At 44.7% G+C, this 17874-nt stretch overlaps 1 protein-coding gene across 2 annotated transcripts; it reads right to left on the bottom strand.

Moving 5' to 3' along the window:
* Positions 1-714: 714 nt before the first annotated feature.
* LOC106578995 (MMS19 nucleotide excision repair protein homolog) lies at positions 715-17763 on the bottom strand. Of its 2 annotated transcripts, none has more exons than XM_014158374.3 (31): positions 17627-17763; positions 17154-17202; positions 16939-17039; positions 16756-16841; positions 16545-16619; positions 16359-16428; positions 16067-16195; positions 14900-14961; positions 14422-14508; positions 14136-14210; positions 13958-14035; positions 13684-13822; positions 12420-12574; positions 12029-12098; positions 10967-11092; positions 10650-10731; positions 10276-10373; positions 9986-10147; positions 9345-9500; positions 9018-9111; positions 8593-8695; positions 8352-8426; positions 8019-8145; positions 7821-7927; positions 7482-7538; positions 7137-7323; positions 6925-7007; positions 3524-3688; positions 1833-1892; positions 1587-1687; positions 715-1375 (listed from the first exon to the last, which is right to left on the bottom strand). In XM_014158374.3, the coding sequence occupies exons 1-31, from the start codon at positions 17712-17714 to the stop codon at positions 1345-1347; spliced, it is 3078 nt and encodes a 1025-aa protein (XP_014013849.1). In that variant the 5' UTR covers positions 17715-17763; the 3' UTR covers positions 715-1344. The 2 variants fall into 2 exon arrangements, with proteins under 2 accessions (XP_014013849.1, XP_014013848.1); XM_014158373.3 differs by having other exon boundaries at positions 8352-8429.
* Between the last annotated feature and the right edge of the window lie 111 nt (positions 17764-17874).

Here is a 17874-nt window from a genome sequence, read left to right on the forward strand (position 1 = left end):
GTTCATTGGATCAGTTTAAAACTTTGCAGACACTGCTGCCATCTAGTGGCAAATCTAAATTGCACCTGAACTGGAATAATACATTGTGATCTTCCTCTTGCATTTCATATATACAAAACTTGTTTCCCTTTGTATTTTCTTTTACCAGATCTAATGTGTTGTTCTCCTACATTAATTTCACATTTACACAAATTTCAAAGTGTTTCCTTTTAAATGGTATCAATAATATGCATATCCTTGCTTCAGGTCCTGAGCTACAGGCAGTTTCGATTTGGGTATGTCATTTTAGGCGAACATAGGAGAAAAAGAAAGGGTCAGATCCTTGAGGTTTTTAATATGAGAGGCTCAGCGATGTTAAGATTGTGTAGTGTACACCTGGCTTAACCAACATTAAGATCACTTAACATGGTCATACACTCTTAGAAGCTGCTTCTCCAAGCTGGTCTCAAATATGGCCACCATAGTTAGAATTCCTAGAATGGTCGGGGGATATTTCTTGTGGCCAGCCTGTAACAGGAGGGAGGGGCTATGTGGTTGACATAGTGAAAGTTGACTGCTGTGACATGACCAATAGAAACTGCTTCACTATATTGCGCACATCTGTATCATTACTTTTGATATTAGCTTGTATTGTTTTAATATTTGATAAAGGATTGTTTTTGGAAACTTCATCCAGCTTCTTTGATTGAGCTCTTGTTGATTTTAAACCACTGATTCATTTACAAAAATGGTTTTATTGACGGCTTAAGTTAGACATTTAAATATTGTCCACATATCTTCGGCATGTTTTTGTGAGGTTCAAAGTTAGCCTAGTGAAATGAAATGTGCAGCCTACCATATGCCAGCTGCATCAACCCTTCCAATACAATGTTGACTCTTCATAATGGCATCTTCACGAGCGATGTTAAACACATTAATATTGTCCTCTATGGTTAGATAGTCAATGTACGTAAATCAGTAGCTCTCGTACACAACTGGCAGGGTGAGGTCAAATGTTAGACTTGCAACTCATGATTTCAAGGCATAATATTGTAGATAGAAATGGTTCTCTCTGTGCCAAGCTTGTTTCAGTGCAGCGCCGAGTCCTTCCATGGTGGACGGTTAGCGGTCACCTATAGGTCCATGCCACCATGCAGTGGTGGTCAGTCTAATGACGGTCAGGGTAGCAGTACAAAAAAAATAAAAAATGGCCGTGTAAAAGGTGAAGTGCTGTGGGTGGTGGTGAGATGTCCCAGACTCCAAGGGCAAAACTTGGGTCCCATGCCTGGATCCAAAGCCTCTTCCTCAGGAGCAGGCGGTCCCTCTGTCCCCTCCCACAACCAGTCCGTAATGGCGGGGCTAAACTCACCTTCCCCCTGGACTCCCCAGTAGGAACCTTCACATGAGGAGACACACATTGTAATGAAACCTTCCATTGACACAATGGAGAGAAATTCAGGGCCTGTTTTTCTCTCTGTTAGGCTTTCGTGCCATATTGACTTCTTGTCTGTTAGAAATGGAACAGGATTCACCAAATGTTACATCAACAGATTGAAATGACTAACCCTTGTAGTTGTGAGAATGTTTGAGGAAATCTAATGCCTCACCATTCATTCCGTGCCACCACCGCCTCACTCCTCACCATCCTCTTGAGGTCGTCCAGGGGCACAGCCAGGGCACGCAGCACCCTCGCACGGAAAGGCATGATCTGCCAGAGGAAAGGTGGGTTTGTTTATGACCAGAGTTTATATGAATCGGTTGTTAAAGCCAATCACAATCACTTGTTAAAGTCCCATCTGCGTGGCCAGTTGGCTGACAGAGGGTGTTCTGTGCAGTCCAGGACCGAGTCTTACCTCATGTTCTGGAAAGCGGGAGAGGGCATGGATACAGCGCAGAGAGGCTATCCGCACTTTCTGTGAGGACGAGGAGAGAGACAGACAAAAAAATTACCTTCATGAGTGAAGTTAAGTGTTTTGGCACTGTATGGGGATTGGGGACAATGGTACTCAAGGTTACCTTGGTTCATGTTGCAGCTACAATACTGAATAGTCCAGATTTCAAAAACGCTGAGTTGCACTCTTGGGGTTTATGACATTAATTGCATTTCAGGCTAAAGACCGCACCGGTACAGTCAAGCAGCATTTCATTTGCAGATCTATTGTGGGTTATAGTGATAGTGGGTTCGATTCCCGGGACCACCCATACGTAAAATGTATGCACACGACTGTACATCACTTTGGATAAGTGTCTACTAAATGGCATATTATTGAATGCGCGCGGGGACACGGCTGAATCAATACCTCTGGCACAGAGGAATAATAATGAGAATGAGATATAAGATCTGTGGGACAACTCTAATGTCACAGAGAGAACACATCTCTGCCTGATGCTCACATTTGACTCCTATCTATTTAGCTTTCTCAATACTTGTCCCATTGGCATATGTCACGTTTATAATGATAGCGTGTATGTGTTTGTCTGCCTGCTATTGGTTGGCAGTGTGTGGTGTCTCATATCTATCTATCTATACACACACACACACACACACGCGTATGTGGACACCAATTCAAATTAGTGGATTCGGCTATATCAGACACACCAGCTCCTGACAGATGTATAAAATTGAGCACACAGCCATGCAATCTCCATAGACAAACTAACAGTCGAATGGCCTTACTGAAGCGCTCATTGACTTTCAGCGTGGACCGACATAGGCTGCCACCTTTCCAACAAGTCAGTTTGTCAAATTTTTGCCTTGCTAGAGGTGCCCGGTCAACTGTAAAACGGGACCGCCTAGTGTTAAAGAGCGCAAAAATAGTCCACACTCACTACCAAGTTCCAAACTGCCCCTGGAAGCAACGTCAGCACAAGAACAGTTTGTGCGTTGGCTGGAGTGGTTTAAAGCTTGCTGCCATTGGACTCTGGAGCAGTGGAAACACCTTCTCTGGAGTGATGAATCATGCTTCACCATCTGGCAGTCCGATGGACGAATCTGGGTTTGGCGGATGCCAGGATAAACGGCGTATACATAGTGCCAACTAAAGTTTGGTGGAGGAGGAATAATGGTCTGGGGCAGTTTTTCATGGTTCTGGCTAGGCCCCTTAGTTCCAGTGAACGGTAATCTTACAGCATATAATGACATTCTAGACGCGTCGGTGCTTCCAACTTTGTAGCAACAGTTTGTGGACGGCCCTTTCCTAATTCGGCATGACAATGCCCCTGTGCACAAAGCAAGGTCCATTAAGAAATGGTTTGTCGAGATCGGTGTGGAAGAACACCTTTGGGATGAATTGGAACGCCAACTGCAAGCCAGGCCTAATCGCCCAACATCAACGCCCGACCGCACTAATGCTCTTGTGGCTGAATGGAAGCAAGTTCCCACAGCAATGTTCCAACATCTAGTGGAAAGCCTTCCCAGAAGAGTGGAGGCTGTTATAGCAGCAAAGGGGGGGTCCAACTCCATATTAATACCCATGTTATTGAAATGAGATATTCGACGAGCAGGCGTCCACATACTTTTGGTCACTTAGTGTATGATACGTACCATAGCAGGGCTTGTGGTGAGGGTGAGGGTGCGGCCCACCAGCGCCTCCAGCTGAGTGATGAGGGCGGAGGGGGGGTCCATGAGGACAGGTTGCAGGCAGGACAGGGTGGACAGCTGCACCGCCTGGTCTGGACAGGACAGGGCCTCTAGCAGGAGGGGCAGGAGCTGACCAAACAGTAGAGAATATAAAAGGAGGACATCACCACATCCTTAAGATACAGTGCCTTCAGAAAATATTCACACCCCTTGATTTTTTTTCTACATTTTGATGTGTTAAAGTGGGACAAAAATGGACTTAAGTAATTCTTTTGTAATTTTTACATTTTTGACCCATCTACCAATAGGTGCCTTTCTTTGTGAGGCATTGGAAAACCTCCCTGGTCTTTTTTTGTATTTTATTTAACCATTATTTAAATAGGCAAGTCAGTTAAGAACACTTTAATTTCCAATGATGTCCTGCCAAAAGGCCTCCTGTGGGAACGGGGTCTGGGATTAAAAATGAAATATAGGACAAAACACACATCATGACAAGAAACACCACAGCAGTACATAAAGAGAGACCTAAGACAACAACATGGGAGCAACACAATATAGTAGCAACACCACATGGCAGCAGAACAAAACATGGTACAAACATTAATGGGCACAGACAAAAGCAAGAAGGTAGAGACAACATCACCCGAAGCAGCCACAAGTGTCAGTAAGAGTGTCCATGATTGAGTCTTTGAATGAAGAGATGGAGATAAAGCTGTCCAGTTTGAGTGTTTTTTGCAGCTCGTTCCAGTCGCTAGCTGCAACGAACTGAAAAGAGGAGTGACCCAGGGATGTGGGTGCTTTGGGGACCTTTAACGGAATGTGACTGGCAGAACAGGTGTTGTATGTGGAGGATGAGGGCTGCAGTAGGTATCTCAGATAGGGGGAGTATTGAGTGCAGTGATGTGTCCTATAAGGAACATTGGTGGCAAATCTGATGGCCGAATGGTAAAGAACATCTAGCCGCTCGAGAGCACCCTTACCTGCCGAACTCTAAATTATGTCTCCGTAATCTAGCATCGGTAGGATGGTCAACTGAATCAGGGTTAGTTTAGCAGCTGGGGTGAAAGAGGAGCGATTACGATAGAGGAAACCAAGTCTAGATTTAACTTTAGCCTGCAGCTTTGATATGTGCTAAGAGAAGGACAGTGTTCCATCTAATCATACTCCAAAGTACTTGTATGAGGTGACTAACTCAAGCTCTAAACCCTCAGAGATAGTAATCACACATGTGGGGACAGGGGCATTCTTACCAAACCACATGACCTTTGTTTTGGAAGTGTTCAGAACATGTTTTTTTGTAGTTTTTTTAAACCTTTACTTAACTAGGCAAGTCAGTAAGGAACAAATTCTTATTTAACAATGACGGCCTACCCCAGCCAAACCCTCCCCTAACCTAGACAACGCTGGGACAATTGTGTGCTGCCCTATGGGACTCCCGATCACAGCCGGTTGTGATACAGCCCGGGATCGAACCAGGGTCTGTAGTGACGCCTGTAGCACTGAGATGCAGTGCCTTACACCACTGCGCCACTCGGGTTAAGGGCAGAGAAAGCTTGTTGCACACTAAGAAAGCTTTGTTGTAGAGCGTTTAACACAAAATCCAGGGAGGGGCCAGCTAGACTATCATCTGCATATAAATAGAGGAGAGCTTCCTACTGCCTGAGCTATGTTGTTGATGTAAATTGGGAAGCGCGTGGGGCTGAGGATCGAGCCTTGTGGTACTCCCTTGGTGACAGGCATTGGCTGAGACAGCAGATGTTCTGCACTCTTTGAGAAAAACCAGGCCAACGACCCCAATACTCCTTAACTGGCCCACAAGAATGGAATGGTCAGTCGAGTCAATAAAAATAGCAGCACAACATTGCTTAGAATCAAGGGTAATGGTGACATCATTTAGGACCTTTAAGGTTGCAGTGACCCATCCATAACCTGAGCGGAAAGCAGAAAGAATACTATAGACATCAAGAAAGCCAGTCAGTAGATTATTGACTGTGGTCTTGTGGTTAAATCTGTGTTTGAAATGTACTGCTCCACTGAGGGACCTTACAATTATCTGTATGTGTGGGGTACAGATATGGGGTAGTCTTTCAAAAATCATGTTGACCCCAATTATTGCACACAGTGTCCATGCAACTTATTATGGGAGTTGTTAAGCAAATCTTTACTTCTGAATGTATGGCTTGCCATAACAAAGCGGTTGAATTCTTATCGACTCCAGACATTTCAGCTTTTTAATTATTTTTTAAAATAAATTAGTAAAAGAATTCTACAAACAAAATTCCACTTTGACATTATTGGGTGTAGATCAGTGACACATCTAAATGTAATCGATTTTAAATTCAGGCTGTAACACAACAAAATGTGGAAAAGGTCAATGGGTGTGAATACTTCCTGAAGGCACTGTAACAGTACCATAGTGGGATATAATGCTCACCACAGATGGATAAAATAAGAATTTTATATACTGGGTGGTTTGAGCCCTGAATGCTTGTTGGCTGAAAGCAGTGGTATATCAGACTGTATACCACTGGTATGACATATTTATTTTTACTGTTCTAATTACGTTGGTAACCAGTTTATAATAGCAATAAGGCACCTCGGGGGTTTGTGGTATATGGCCAATATACCACGGCTAAGGGTTGTATCCAGACACTTCGCATTGTGTTGTGCCTAAGAATATATCTCACTGGTCACCCCCAAAGCCAATTCCTCTTTTGGTCGCCTTTCCTTCCAGTTCTCTGCAAAAATCACTTAAGCTGGAGAGTCATATCTCCCTCACTAGCTTTAAGCACCAGCTGTCAGAGCAGCTCACAGATCACTGCACCTGTACATAGCCCATCTGTAAACAGCCCATCTATCTACCTACCTCATCCCCATACTGTATTTATTTATTTATCTTGATCCTTTGCACCCCAGTATCTCTACTTGCACATTCATCTTCTGCAGATCTACCATTCCAGTGTTTAATTGCTATATTGTAATTACTTCGCCACCATGGCCTATTTATTGCCTTAACTCCCTTATCTTACCTCATTTGCACACACTGTATATAGACTTTGTTTTCTTTGTTCTACTGTATTATTGACTGTATGTTTTGTTTATTCCATGTGTAACTCTGTGTTGTTGTATGTGTCAGATTGCTATGCTTTATCTTGGCCAGGTCGCAGTTGCAAATGAGAAATTGTTCTCAACTAGCCTACCTGGTTAAATAAAGGTGAAATAAAAATATATACCACACCCCTCTCAGATATGTGTTTTAGATTTCAGGAATATATTCATGGAAAAAATGCATTTCTAAGTTGTTCCTGTTTTTGCTCCCTTGTCTGGCACTTATCTATACTGTTTTACTGGTCCTCTCTACTTACTGCTGGTAGCTCAGTGAGCTGAACCTGTCTGGGTAGGTTGTTCACTATGTGAGACAGTGCCTTCAGGTAGCCAGACTTCCTCTCTGCAGAGGGAGAGAAGGAAGGGAAAGTTAAGAATCGGTACAATGAACAGGACTCTCACAAACTGGTTAACAAGTTTCAACACGTGGCCAGTATCTGTAGTGCATTGAAAATGTGTCCCTCTCCAGTACCTTGGGCTGCAGAGTTAAAGCCCAGGACCAGCTTGGCCGAGTTCTCGGTGAAGAAGCGCTGGCGGTACATGATGCGTATGTCGGCGTTGCAACCGCGGTTGAGGACGTCCGGCGAGTCGCTCATCAAGAGAGAGAATCCATCGGCAGCTAACAAACCCAGTTCTGAGTCACTGAGCAGGGAGAAAAGCTGAGACCGACACAGGATTATTGCGGGGGGGTGTGTGTGTGTGTGTGTGTGTGTGTGTGTGAGGTTACTGAGGTAGAGATATTTTTCTAGGGGAGAAGAGACAAAACAATTAAACTACAGACTGTGTGTGTGTAGGAGGACAGAGGACTGTCCCTTACCTTGTCAGTCAGGGCTGTGGACAGAGGGTGGTAGCGGAGAAGGAGAGCCTTGGCCACCTAAAGATGAGAAAAGCCATTCACAACTTGATGAATGAATGGACAGAACACCACAACAACATACAATAGGCAAGTCACCATTCACCCTAAAGGAGAGGTCGTAGGAGTATCAGAGATCCCTAGTCTAGAGACACGGGGGGGTTGTAGTGTGGGAAGTTCAGTAGGGTAAGTATGGGCTGAGGGGAACGGAGAACGAAATAGAGAATACATGGAAATCATAGAAACTGATGTGAATGGATAAAACACTGCCATGTGAGTAGCAATACAAAACGGGGGTCTAACCCAGAGCAGCAGCGTGAACGCCTGCGTTCGGACCGAGGAGGACGCACAGTCCAGCTCAGTGGAGATCCTCTTTAACATCCTGTCTATCAGAGAGTCCAGGGCTTCTCCTGTAGAAACACACTACATTAAATATACCATCTCACCAACATTCACTTGACCAATCCTCATTCAGATCAAGGACAGGACTGGAGGACTCACCTGCAGGCCTCTTGTTGACCAGCCCAGCGTAGCACTTGGCGGCTGAGGTGTAGGAGAGGGGATGGTCACAGGTACAGCTCAGCTCCTCCAGTTCTAACAGTAGCCTATCCATCTGTGGAACCTCCACCTGTCCAGGACACACGGTCAGTCAGTCAATGATAACAGGCTAAATTAAGCCATTAAATGTCAGGATATCTTAAGAATGCAACATACTAGTATCCAGTATAACGCATTAAACCGGTATCCATTGTATGAACATTTAACAGTACAAACACGATTACAATGTGGTTTTGAGGCCTTGTGATGAGTAGCAGAGATGTAAGGCGTTCTTACGCTCCGAGGCAGCGAGCACACACAGCCCATGAGAAGACACACCATCTGGGACTGGCTCCAGGAGTCACCTACCTGCTTCTGGAGGACAAGGTCAAAGGACAACCCATTTAATATACCACTCACAGATACAATGTTCTATTTATTCCCAGCATGCATCCTGTCCCTTGAGTAGCCTCAGTAGTAGGTATAAGTGTGTTTTGATAAAGGAGATGGCTGGGTGTCTTTAGCATTGAACCCTGACCTTGAGGAGCTGGATCTTGGAGGGGAAGGCATTCTCTGGAAGGAAGGACATGTCACCGTCCAGGAAGAGGGACACCGCCCGCGAAGCTGTTTGACCCGCCAGCCTGGTGACACAGCAGAGCTTAGTAGGGTTACAAAATTTCGGGAACTTTCAATAAATTCCCATTGTTTTCCAGAAATCCTGGTTGGAGGAATCTGGATTTCCTGCCCGTTTCCTCCTGAATCTGGGAATCCTCCAACCAGGAGTTTGGGAAAACCAGGGAATGTATTAAAAGTTCCTAGAGTTTTACAACCCTAGTGGTTAGCACCAAGCCAACATATTTACATATGACATAATACATGTGCCGTCATCAATTATGTGTGTGTGTGTGTGTGTGTGTCTCTCATCTGACTGGGTGGCTGGCTCTCTCAGTGATGCCAACTCACTGGGACTGTAGTCGTGCACAGGTGGTGCTGATGACTGGTACCATGGCTGATAGGACAGACTCCTCCACTAAAGGACTCTGATGGTCTGAGGACCCTTCACATATAAAACAGAGCAGAAAAAAAACATCAGTCAAAAAGAGTTTGGTCTTTGCATTTAGTTTGCATAGGTTTGCCAAAACACACCTACTCATTTTCAGAACAGCTCTCCATTGAACCAGAGATTCCTTATCTCAAGGGACTTCCTGGTTCAATAAAAGGTTACATTAATCAAAACATTACAATGTGTTGCAGAGGCCTGAAGGCATTAGTTGGTCAGAATATTCTCACCCTGCATAGCTGCCTGCAAGGCCAGTCCGAGCAGGCGCGGAATGACGATGTCATGGAAGACGCGGCCGGTCTCTTCTGTGTCCTGGGCATGCTCTGCTATCCTCTGCAGATTGTGGCACACAGAGATCACCTCCTCCAATGAAAATGAGCCAGTGCCTGTTGGGAGAGAGATTACATCTTCATTGTCATCAGAGTCTACTTATACAAAAGGTGCAATATGCAGAAATTGCTCCGACATTTCCTGGTTGCTAGAATTCTTATAGTTCAAGCTATGTATAGTGTAGAGAACCATTGTACAATCTAAACTGCTGGGAAATATATTTTCAACCACCACAAAAATTCTGTTTTTCAGCTATTTGAAGCTGGTGTACAAAACCGAAAGTAAATGACAAAAAGGAAACGGGAGGCATCGAAATAGTGCACATAGAAGAGATCTGCCGCTTCTTAGACTTGCTTTCAATGAGAATAACATATCTATAACTCACATTTCTATGTGAATTTGGTCAGGTCGCCCAAAAAGTTAGATATTGCAGCTTTAACATAGAGAGATAGGGGAGTTTACCTATACAACGAAACATAAGACATATTTAGAAAGGGTCTACCTATACAAAGACAGAAGAGTCTATGGTAGTGACACATACCAGTGTGTGAGGAGGTGAGAACCTGTAGCAGGACAGGTGTGCTCTCCTGAACCACACTGGGACGGGACGACACCGCAGCCAGCGCCGTCAAACACCGCTGACGCACGGCCTGCTGGGGATGTTCCTGGGACAGCGGGGCACTGTCACCTTGTGCCATGGACTCTGGGAACAGGAGAGGAAAGGGTTCAAATTCAGTAACCCTCCTCCGGTTGGAATGACGTCATTGAAGGAACGTAAGGATAAAGACCCTTGTTTATATTATTTCGTTTTGACCTTTGACCCTAACCCACCTGAGAAGATCTCCTCCTTCAGCCGTGGAACCATCTTAGAGATGAAGGCTAGAGGGTGCAGACAAGCCAGAGCCCCTGCACACTCAACCACAGCCAGGCTGGACAGACAGGGAGAGGCAGAGAGAAGAACCAAACCCTTGTGTTAATTGATTAGGTACACACAGGTTGTGTTTACACAGGCAGCCCAATTCTGATGGGTTATTTTTCACTAACTGGTCTTTTGACCAATCACATCAGATCTTTATCAGCGCTTATCTGATTGGTCAAAATACGAATTAGTGAAGAAAAAAAAAAGATCAGAAGTGGGCTGCCTGTGTAAATGTGACCACAGACTTCTGATTGCCCTCCCAGAAGAACTGAAAACAGGTACTAACCTGACTTTAGCATCTTCCTCCTCCAGGATGAGCCTGGTGAGGTGTTCAACGGCCAGCTCCACATCTGACTCTAACAGCAGGACTAGGAGAGAGGTGGTAGAGGTCAACCTATACGTCTCAGCATAGGAGAGATGTAGCACAATCTGAATAGCCAATTAAATGCATTCTCTATCCCACAAGCTGAACAGCATGTGAACAAAGACTCATTCTGACTTCAATTCAATCCTGCGTAGCAGTGAGATGAGCTCAAAAGGTCACAAAAGTGTTGGTCAGGTATACGTTAATTGGAAGAGGGATTGCGAGGTCAGGAGTCTCACCTGTGTGTTGGCTCAGGGCAGTGAGCACACGCAGTGATGTGATCTGGAGCCCAGCACTGTTCTCAGACAGAGCAGAGAACACTATACTGCAAAGAGACTGCCTGAAGTCCAACAGCACACTTTCATCTGGCGAGAGGAGAGAGGAGGAGGTGGGAGAGAAAGAGACAAAGAAAGTAGGGAAGGCGAGAGGGAGGAAGAGAGAAAGGGGAGAGAAGGAGGGGTGTGAGTGGTGGGAAAAGGTTAAAGAACAATTCACACCGCCACATATAACACAAACCAGGAGGGAAATTTCATGAGGGACTGAGTTATTGTACAGTAGAAATGGCTGGATATTCTCATCATTCCTAAAGCATAAATTGTTATTATGCTTGGGCAAGTTCCAATGGCATTCTGCTTCAAATACTCTTTCAAATGGAGCCCTGAAATGAAGCATTGTAAATCCCTTGTTTAGCTACAGAGGCAGAACATGAAAGGAGGAACAGGGGACATTAAATCTCTAAAAGTCTAAGCCATTGGAGGGGGGGGGGGGGGATGACGAAATATTTAACCCACAGAACTACCTCTGTACTTCCATTGGTTTGTATGGGTTACATTCAGAAAAGTTCCGTGACACTCGTGGGGTCATAGAGCAAAATGAAGAATCGTGTTTGTGCGAGTCTCCCCTTTCCATAGTGGGGTCAAATTAGTTTGTAGCTCAAACTAAACGGCATAAATTACAGACAGAAATTGGCACATCAGAGTTACTGACTTTAAACGAGTCCCATGCTGTGGGGCTCGTAGAGCAAAACAGAGAACACCGCCATTACAGACATTTTCGTGAGAAGACCGATTTCTCATGGGCTGACAAACACCGCTGTAGCTCGGACACCTTCCACCGCAGATGCGCAAGGCCAACATAGGAGGATGTGGCGGATTGAGAGGCAGCCCATGAAAAAACATTTTTTTTAAAAGATGTCTCTGAGGGGTTTTGATAGAGATTATTTTATTATGTTACCTAGATTGACGCACAGCTCTTAATGAACGTGGCACAAAGAGCGGGACAGTAATGAACGTTACACTTACCCTCCTCTGAAGACTTCACTGGCTGGACGAAGCCCTGTAACATCTCCAGTAGGGTGCGCCGCTGAGCACACTACACAGGGGAGGATACAGACGGAAATTTAAGATTTCTGTAGGAACCAAGGAACCACATGCCTGTAGGAACCAAGCCAGAACCAAGATACTTACAACAGGCTGGGCTGCCTACATGTCCTGTGGCAGTATTGGGTCAGCAAAAGGCCATAACTTACAATGCAATAACACTGTGATTTTGACTATGTGGGAAGCCAGCAAAACACACAATGTGAGAAATGACTCGCGGAACTGACTCAAATCATTACCAAACAGTCAAGAATGGGAGACGAGCGTCAACACTGACGGAAATGGAACGACCTAGCTGGCTGGTGTGACTCACTTGTGTTCGGCTGTTGTATTGTTCTATGAGGGATGGCATGATGGCGGCTGCAACTCTGTGGCTCGCCCTGTAGGAGGCGGTAGAGGTGGCCTGCAGCAGCTTGGCGCTGGGCCACACCAGCTTCAGGTCCGGCTCACACAGGTGGTGCTGACAGTCTACAAAACATTAGGCTGGGTTGGCACACTGGCGATGGCACGTGTATCAGGACATCGAGCTGGATTATATGAAGTGTGTAAACATCTATCCGGGTGTAAATAACGCACAGTGTGGTGAGTCGAAGGTGGAAGGTTGCGAGTAAGCATCGAGAGCAGACAGGTAGCAATGAGCCTGAGATTTATTTACCATCGCTCGCTATCATCTGTAGCCAAGCTGCCTCTGTGGAGATGTCCTCGTCTCTCATCTCCCCCCCACCTCTCTCAATTTTAAAAATGTTTCAATTTAAGGGGCTGTTGGTATGGGAAACATATGTTTACATTGCCAAAGCAAGTGAAATAGATAATAAACAAAAAGTGAAATAAACTAAAAAAAAGTTTACATTAAACTCACAAAAGTTCCAAAAGAATAAAGACATTTCAAATGTCATTACGTATATATACAGTGTTGTAATGATGTGCAAATACAAAAATAAAAAAAACATAAATATAACCTGTATTTATAATGGTGTGTTCTTCTTCACAGGTTGCCATTTTCTTGTGGCAAGAGGTCACAAATGTTGCTGCTGTGATGGCACACTGTGGTATTTCACCCAGTAGATATGGGAGTTTATCAAAATTGGATTTGTTTTCAAATTCTTTGTGGGTCTGTGTAATCTGAGGGAAATATGTCTCTCTAATATGGTCATACATTTGGCAGGAGGTTAGGAAGTGCAGCTCAGTTTCCACCTCATTTTGTGGGCAGTGTGCACATAGCCTGTCTTCTCTTGAGAGACAGGTCTGCCTTTGGCGGCCTTTCTCAATAGCAAGGCTGTGCTCACAGTACACAGTCAAAGATTTCCTTAATTTTGGGTCAGTCACAGTGGTCAGGTATTCTGCCACTGTGTACTCTCTGTTTAGGGTCAAATAGCATTCTAGTTTGCTCTGTTTTTTCCTTTCTCAACACCTCTCCTACTTGGGTAAGCACTGAGGAGAACAACTGCCAAGTCTGTCTCCCTCTCACACATTTCCAAATACACTGACCCCACACAATAACAAAATACACGAACACCTTCGACAATAGTTGGTTCCTGTTCCCAGAACCAGATTTGTTTGGGGGGGGGGGGTGTTACCTTTGAGGACCAAGTCGAGGAAGACATTGAGGTAGTCTTCAGAGTCAGAGTTGAGGACGGAGCGGGAGATGCAGGCTGTCAGGGCACCGAGGGCAGCTAGACCAGCGGACTCCACCCTCTCACTGGCTGTCTGGAACACCTGCACAGGGATGGAGGCCAATCAAACTCTCCATTCAGACTATCAAGATGCCTTGTGTACTGTTCGAGACACTTTCACACAATTCTAATAGTCATTTTCGATGTTGCCAGCCCCCCAGGTTCCATTGAAACGCACCTCCCTGCGCAGCGAGGCCCAAAGGCCTGGTAGGAATTCGGCTAGCTCTTTATGTTCATACACAGAAGCACAGGCAGTCTGCAACATGAGGATGAAACACAGCTCATTAAGACATGAATGCCATTTACTTTTATATATAAACCATAAAGACGATCGGAGGTGACCAACATGGTCTTACCAGGGTCTGCAGGGAGTCCACCTTGGCACTCTGAACATCTGAGTCCAGCTTCTCAATGATCAGCGGCAGCAGGAACTGTTGAAGCGAGACAATCAACAAATCATGACTACACACCCCCAAACTCTTTCACTTGTTCACTTTCTGTCTCTCATAAACAAAGACTATATCTGATGTCCTTTAACATTCTAAAAGGCTATGCGTTGTGTGGTCTCGCTTGCCAGACAGGGCAGATGTGGGAAGAAACTACGCATTGTGTGTAGTGTGCAGTACAGTACGTCTTCCCCACCTCTGCAAAGCGTGGTGTTCCAGTAAGCACGGCCCTCAGGGCGAGGATCAGCTCTTCCTGGGTGATGCCGTGGGGGTCATTGGGTGGCTGGGTGGACACACACACAGAGACAGTCATGGATGTCAACCATTTCAAAACACGGAACAAAATGTATTGAATGAACTTAGATCCAGCTCATTAAAAGACATTCCTTAATACTCTTAACACTTAAAAATGAATGTTAATCAAGTACTGTTCTGAGTGATCTCCGCTATCAAGCTCTATCTGAATCACAATAAAATGGAATAATACAAGCTGTCTGTCAAAGTGTTTAGACTCGGGGCTTATCCATTTCCTATATTCCTCTGCCAGATGCTAGTCGGTGTCACATGGCTCAGGTATCAGAGCACACAGGACAGAGAGTCACATACGCATTGTCTCCTGGGTAGGTTCATCTGGTGGGTCTAAGTCCACAACAGCTGCACAAACAAACACTTACCGGGCTGAAGTCTATGGGGAAATAGCAGGATGTAACTTCAAACAGCTCCTCTGTGAATTTACCTGAATAAAGAAACACAGACATGATATTACCATCTACGGATTGAGGAATCATTAGATAATACATGTGTTAAATCTCAACCCAACTACTGGTATACATCAAACAGGGCTTAAACCTGTCCTCGTGTGTGTGTGCACGTAAAGGACTCCAGACTAACTCTTTCCACTGGTGCAACTAACATTTTCAGTTGGTGACACCAGCCCATGATTTGGTCGCACAAAAATGTTGTTGCGGCACCACGCAATATATATATATATATATATATATTTTTTTTTGCTATCATCTTATGAAATCATTCACAGTGTTACTTAGTGGGTATGCTTCAAGACATACATTTCATCCAACATGTCCAAGCAGAAATGCATGAACAGGATGTCTTGATGTGCAACCTAAACCAGTGACTCGCGAACTGTGCTCCATAAGGCGAGCTCTCAGGAGAGCTGTTCTCAGTAATGACATGCAGGTTTTTCCATGCCTCCGCGCACCCTAATCGCTGCGATTTACAGATACAATTTCATTACCGGAGAGAAAGACACCGGCAGTCTAAACAACACGAGCAGCACTCGCGAGACTACACTAAGTTCACTTCCGAAACATGACTCAGCTTGAATTAGTCTCTGTCCATCTGTCACACACCACAGACTAAACAAGCAGAAGCCAATGCTTCATTTCTCGTAACCAGGACATGGTTAATCCACAACAAAAAGTCAAGAGTTCATATCATGCCTTGACACCGTGTTGAATTGATATTGTTACCTGACACCGTGTCGCTATTGTTACCTGACACCGTGTTGATGGTGAGTTTTGGTCACCTGTGTGCAGCACACGTTTAGAGGGTCTTTTTTCCCATGCTTGTCGTTATAGCACGTTTTCCTGAGACACAGCTGATCAAGTTCCTCAAGCAATGTCATTTCCCTGTTCCTTAATGAATACAACATGCCTTTACCTCATTACTGAGGAAGCAATTAAATGAAGATGGATGTGTTACAAGTTCACTCAATGCCCAGTAAACCTGAGCAACATTGAAACACAAGATGACAACACAACTAAAAAAAGGTACATAAAACACGTTTGTAAAGTTTGGAATAACAATGTGTGTGTTCTCACCCAGATCATAGCCTCCATGGATGATTTTCCTAGCGATCTGGAAGGCCAGGAGAAGATTGCGTGGGTCCCTCTCCCCATCCACTGACTGGACAAACCCAAAAACAAAGTCTGCACCCAGGCCCTTCAGCTCTGTGGGATGGGAAAAGTGGTCCATCAATTTAACAACATGCAGATAAGCAACATACAGATCATGCTGATTATTACAAAGCTGTACAGTCTCAATGTTGACCACAAGGATTTCTACAACCCGCTGATTTCTCCATTATAGCTACCACTCGACCACAGCTCTTACCTGACTCTCTGGATTCCATAAGCTGGGTTAGGATGTTGTAAACACATGACCGCTCCACCAGCATCAGGGACTGTAGTGACACAGAAAGCAGAAACAGGGTCAGGAGTGTTGCAGTATAAGAAACATATCTGTATGCTAATTATTTAGGAGAGTTGACACTTGACAGGGCAGGTTGGATGTGCTCACCTGCACATGAACGTCCTGGAAGAGTGATTTCAGAATGGACACTGCAGACCCAGGCGGCAACACTGAGCATTTTGTCTGAGAGGGTATTTCAAAACGTTGGTCAGGAATGGGCAAGATATACTCTGTCTGTCAGTTCACTTTTGACAATATTCGCATTTCTATCTAATATTCACGTCAAATTTAACATGAGGCTACTAAGATTGAGACTTACCAACGCATTCAACCCCTTCAAGACATGTGGTGTGATGACATAGTGGTCCTTGAGTCTGTTCTCATAAAATGCTAGAAGGACTTCCACTGAGGGCAAAACGAAAAGAAGATAATCAATAGCCATGGACAGGACATATAGCACCCACAAACCAAAACGACAAAGATGTGTCATAGCGCTGTTTACCTTCTCTCTCTGTAAGGTCTCCATGGCACTGCTGTAGGACATTGGAGAGGAGCTGGACACCGCGGGCTCGTGTCTGGGGTTGGGAGCTGGCCAGATGCAAGCTGCACAGAGACAAGATAGTCAGCTTGTTAGTGTTGGCTGGAACTGCATGACATTGAAGTTGATGACATTGATAGTGAATGGGACAATAATGCTTAATGTAACTTAAACATTACCCCAACGCTTCAACCAACTGTAGTATTGTAAACTGTCCAGCCTTGAGTCCTAATAAAAAGAAAATGCATTTATTCAGCCAGAGGAAAGACAAGTGGTCAATGAGTAGGATATATCATACAGACACGTTTAGGGGACAGGGAAGTAGGTTCAGAGTCTAATGTCAAAGGATGGTTAGAAAGTTAGCAAGCAAGTTGTGGCCAACAACATATGTTCATTCGCTTGACTTCAAAGACATCGATTGACACTTTGTATACGTTGATAACTACTGAACAGGCTGTAGTCCGTTTTTGTAGTATGCACTTGAACCAATGACGGGTTAAACACAGAAAGTAACGTTAAGAGTTTTGATGGCCTGCTGCTAGCTAGCATGCTAGCCAGATGTCATGCTGGGCCACCAATCACGCGCGATTTCTGTATCGTTCATTGACGTTCATCTCAAAAACCAAATCAGAGAGAAAGGTGGCTGAAATACCTGTTGCGGTGTCTGCGGCCTTGCTGTCCTGTTGTCCCGAAACGAATTCTTCTACCAAGCCCACTAGCAAGGCACTACCCGCAGCCATCACGAACAGCCTTGGTTCAACCAAACTGAAGTGAGCATGCGTGGAAAGTTCTTGCGATTACCCTGAGAGCAGTCACAAAAAAAGTAATATTATCAAATATGATATTGAACTCCATGTATAACTGTGCAAATACTTTTTTGCTATGTATTAAAGCTGTACA

Source organism: Salmo salar, chromosome 19 (assembly GCF_965601325.2).
Source record: "Salmo salar chromosome 19, fSalSal1, whole genome shotgun sequence".
In the NCBI taxonomy this organism is placed as follows: Eukaryota; Metazoa; Chordata; class Actinopteri; order Salmoniformes; family Salmonidae; genus Salmo; species Salmo salar.

What these genes read in the sequence shown, in the direction of transcription:
- LOC106578995 (XM_014158373.3), bottom strand. Translation starts at nt 17,714, where the DNA reads ATGGCTGCGGGTAGTGCCTTGCTAGTGGGCTTGGTAGAAGAATTCGTT. An exon ending in AGACCTTACAGAGAGAGAAG is followed by an intron (nt 16,842 to 16,938) that starts GTAAACAGCGCT and finishes TTTTGCCCTCAG; the next exon opens with TGGAAGTCCTTCTAGCATTT. An exon ending in CCCGCTTTCCAGAACATGAG is followed by an intron (nt 1,688 to 1,832) that starts GTAAGACTCGGT and finishes TTCCTCTGGCAG; the next exon opens with ATCATGCCTTTCCGTGCGAG.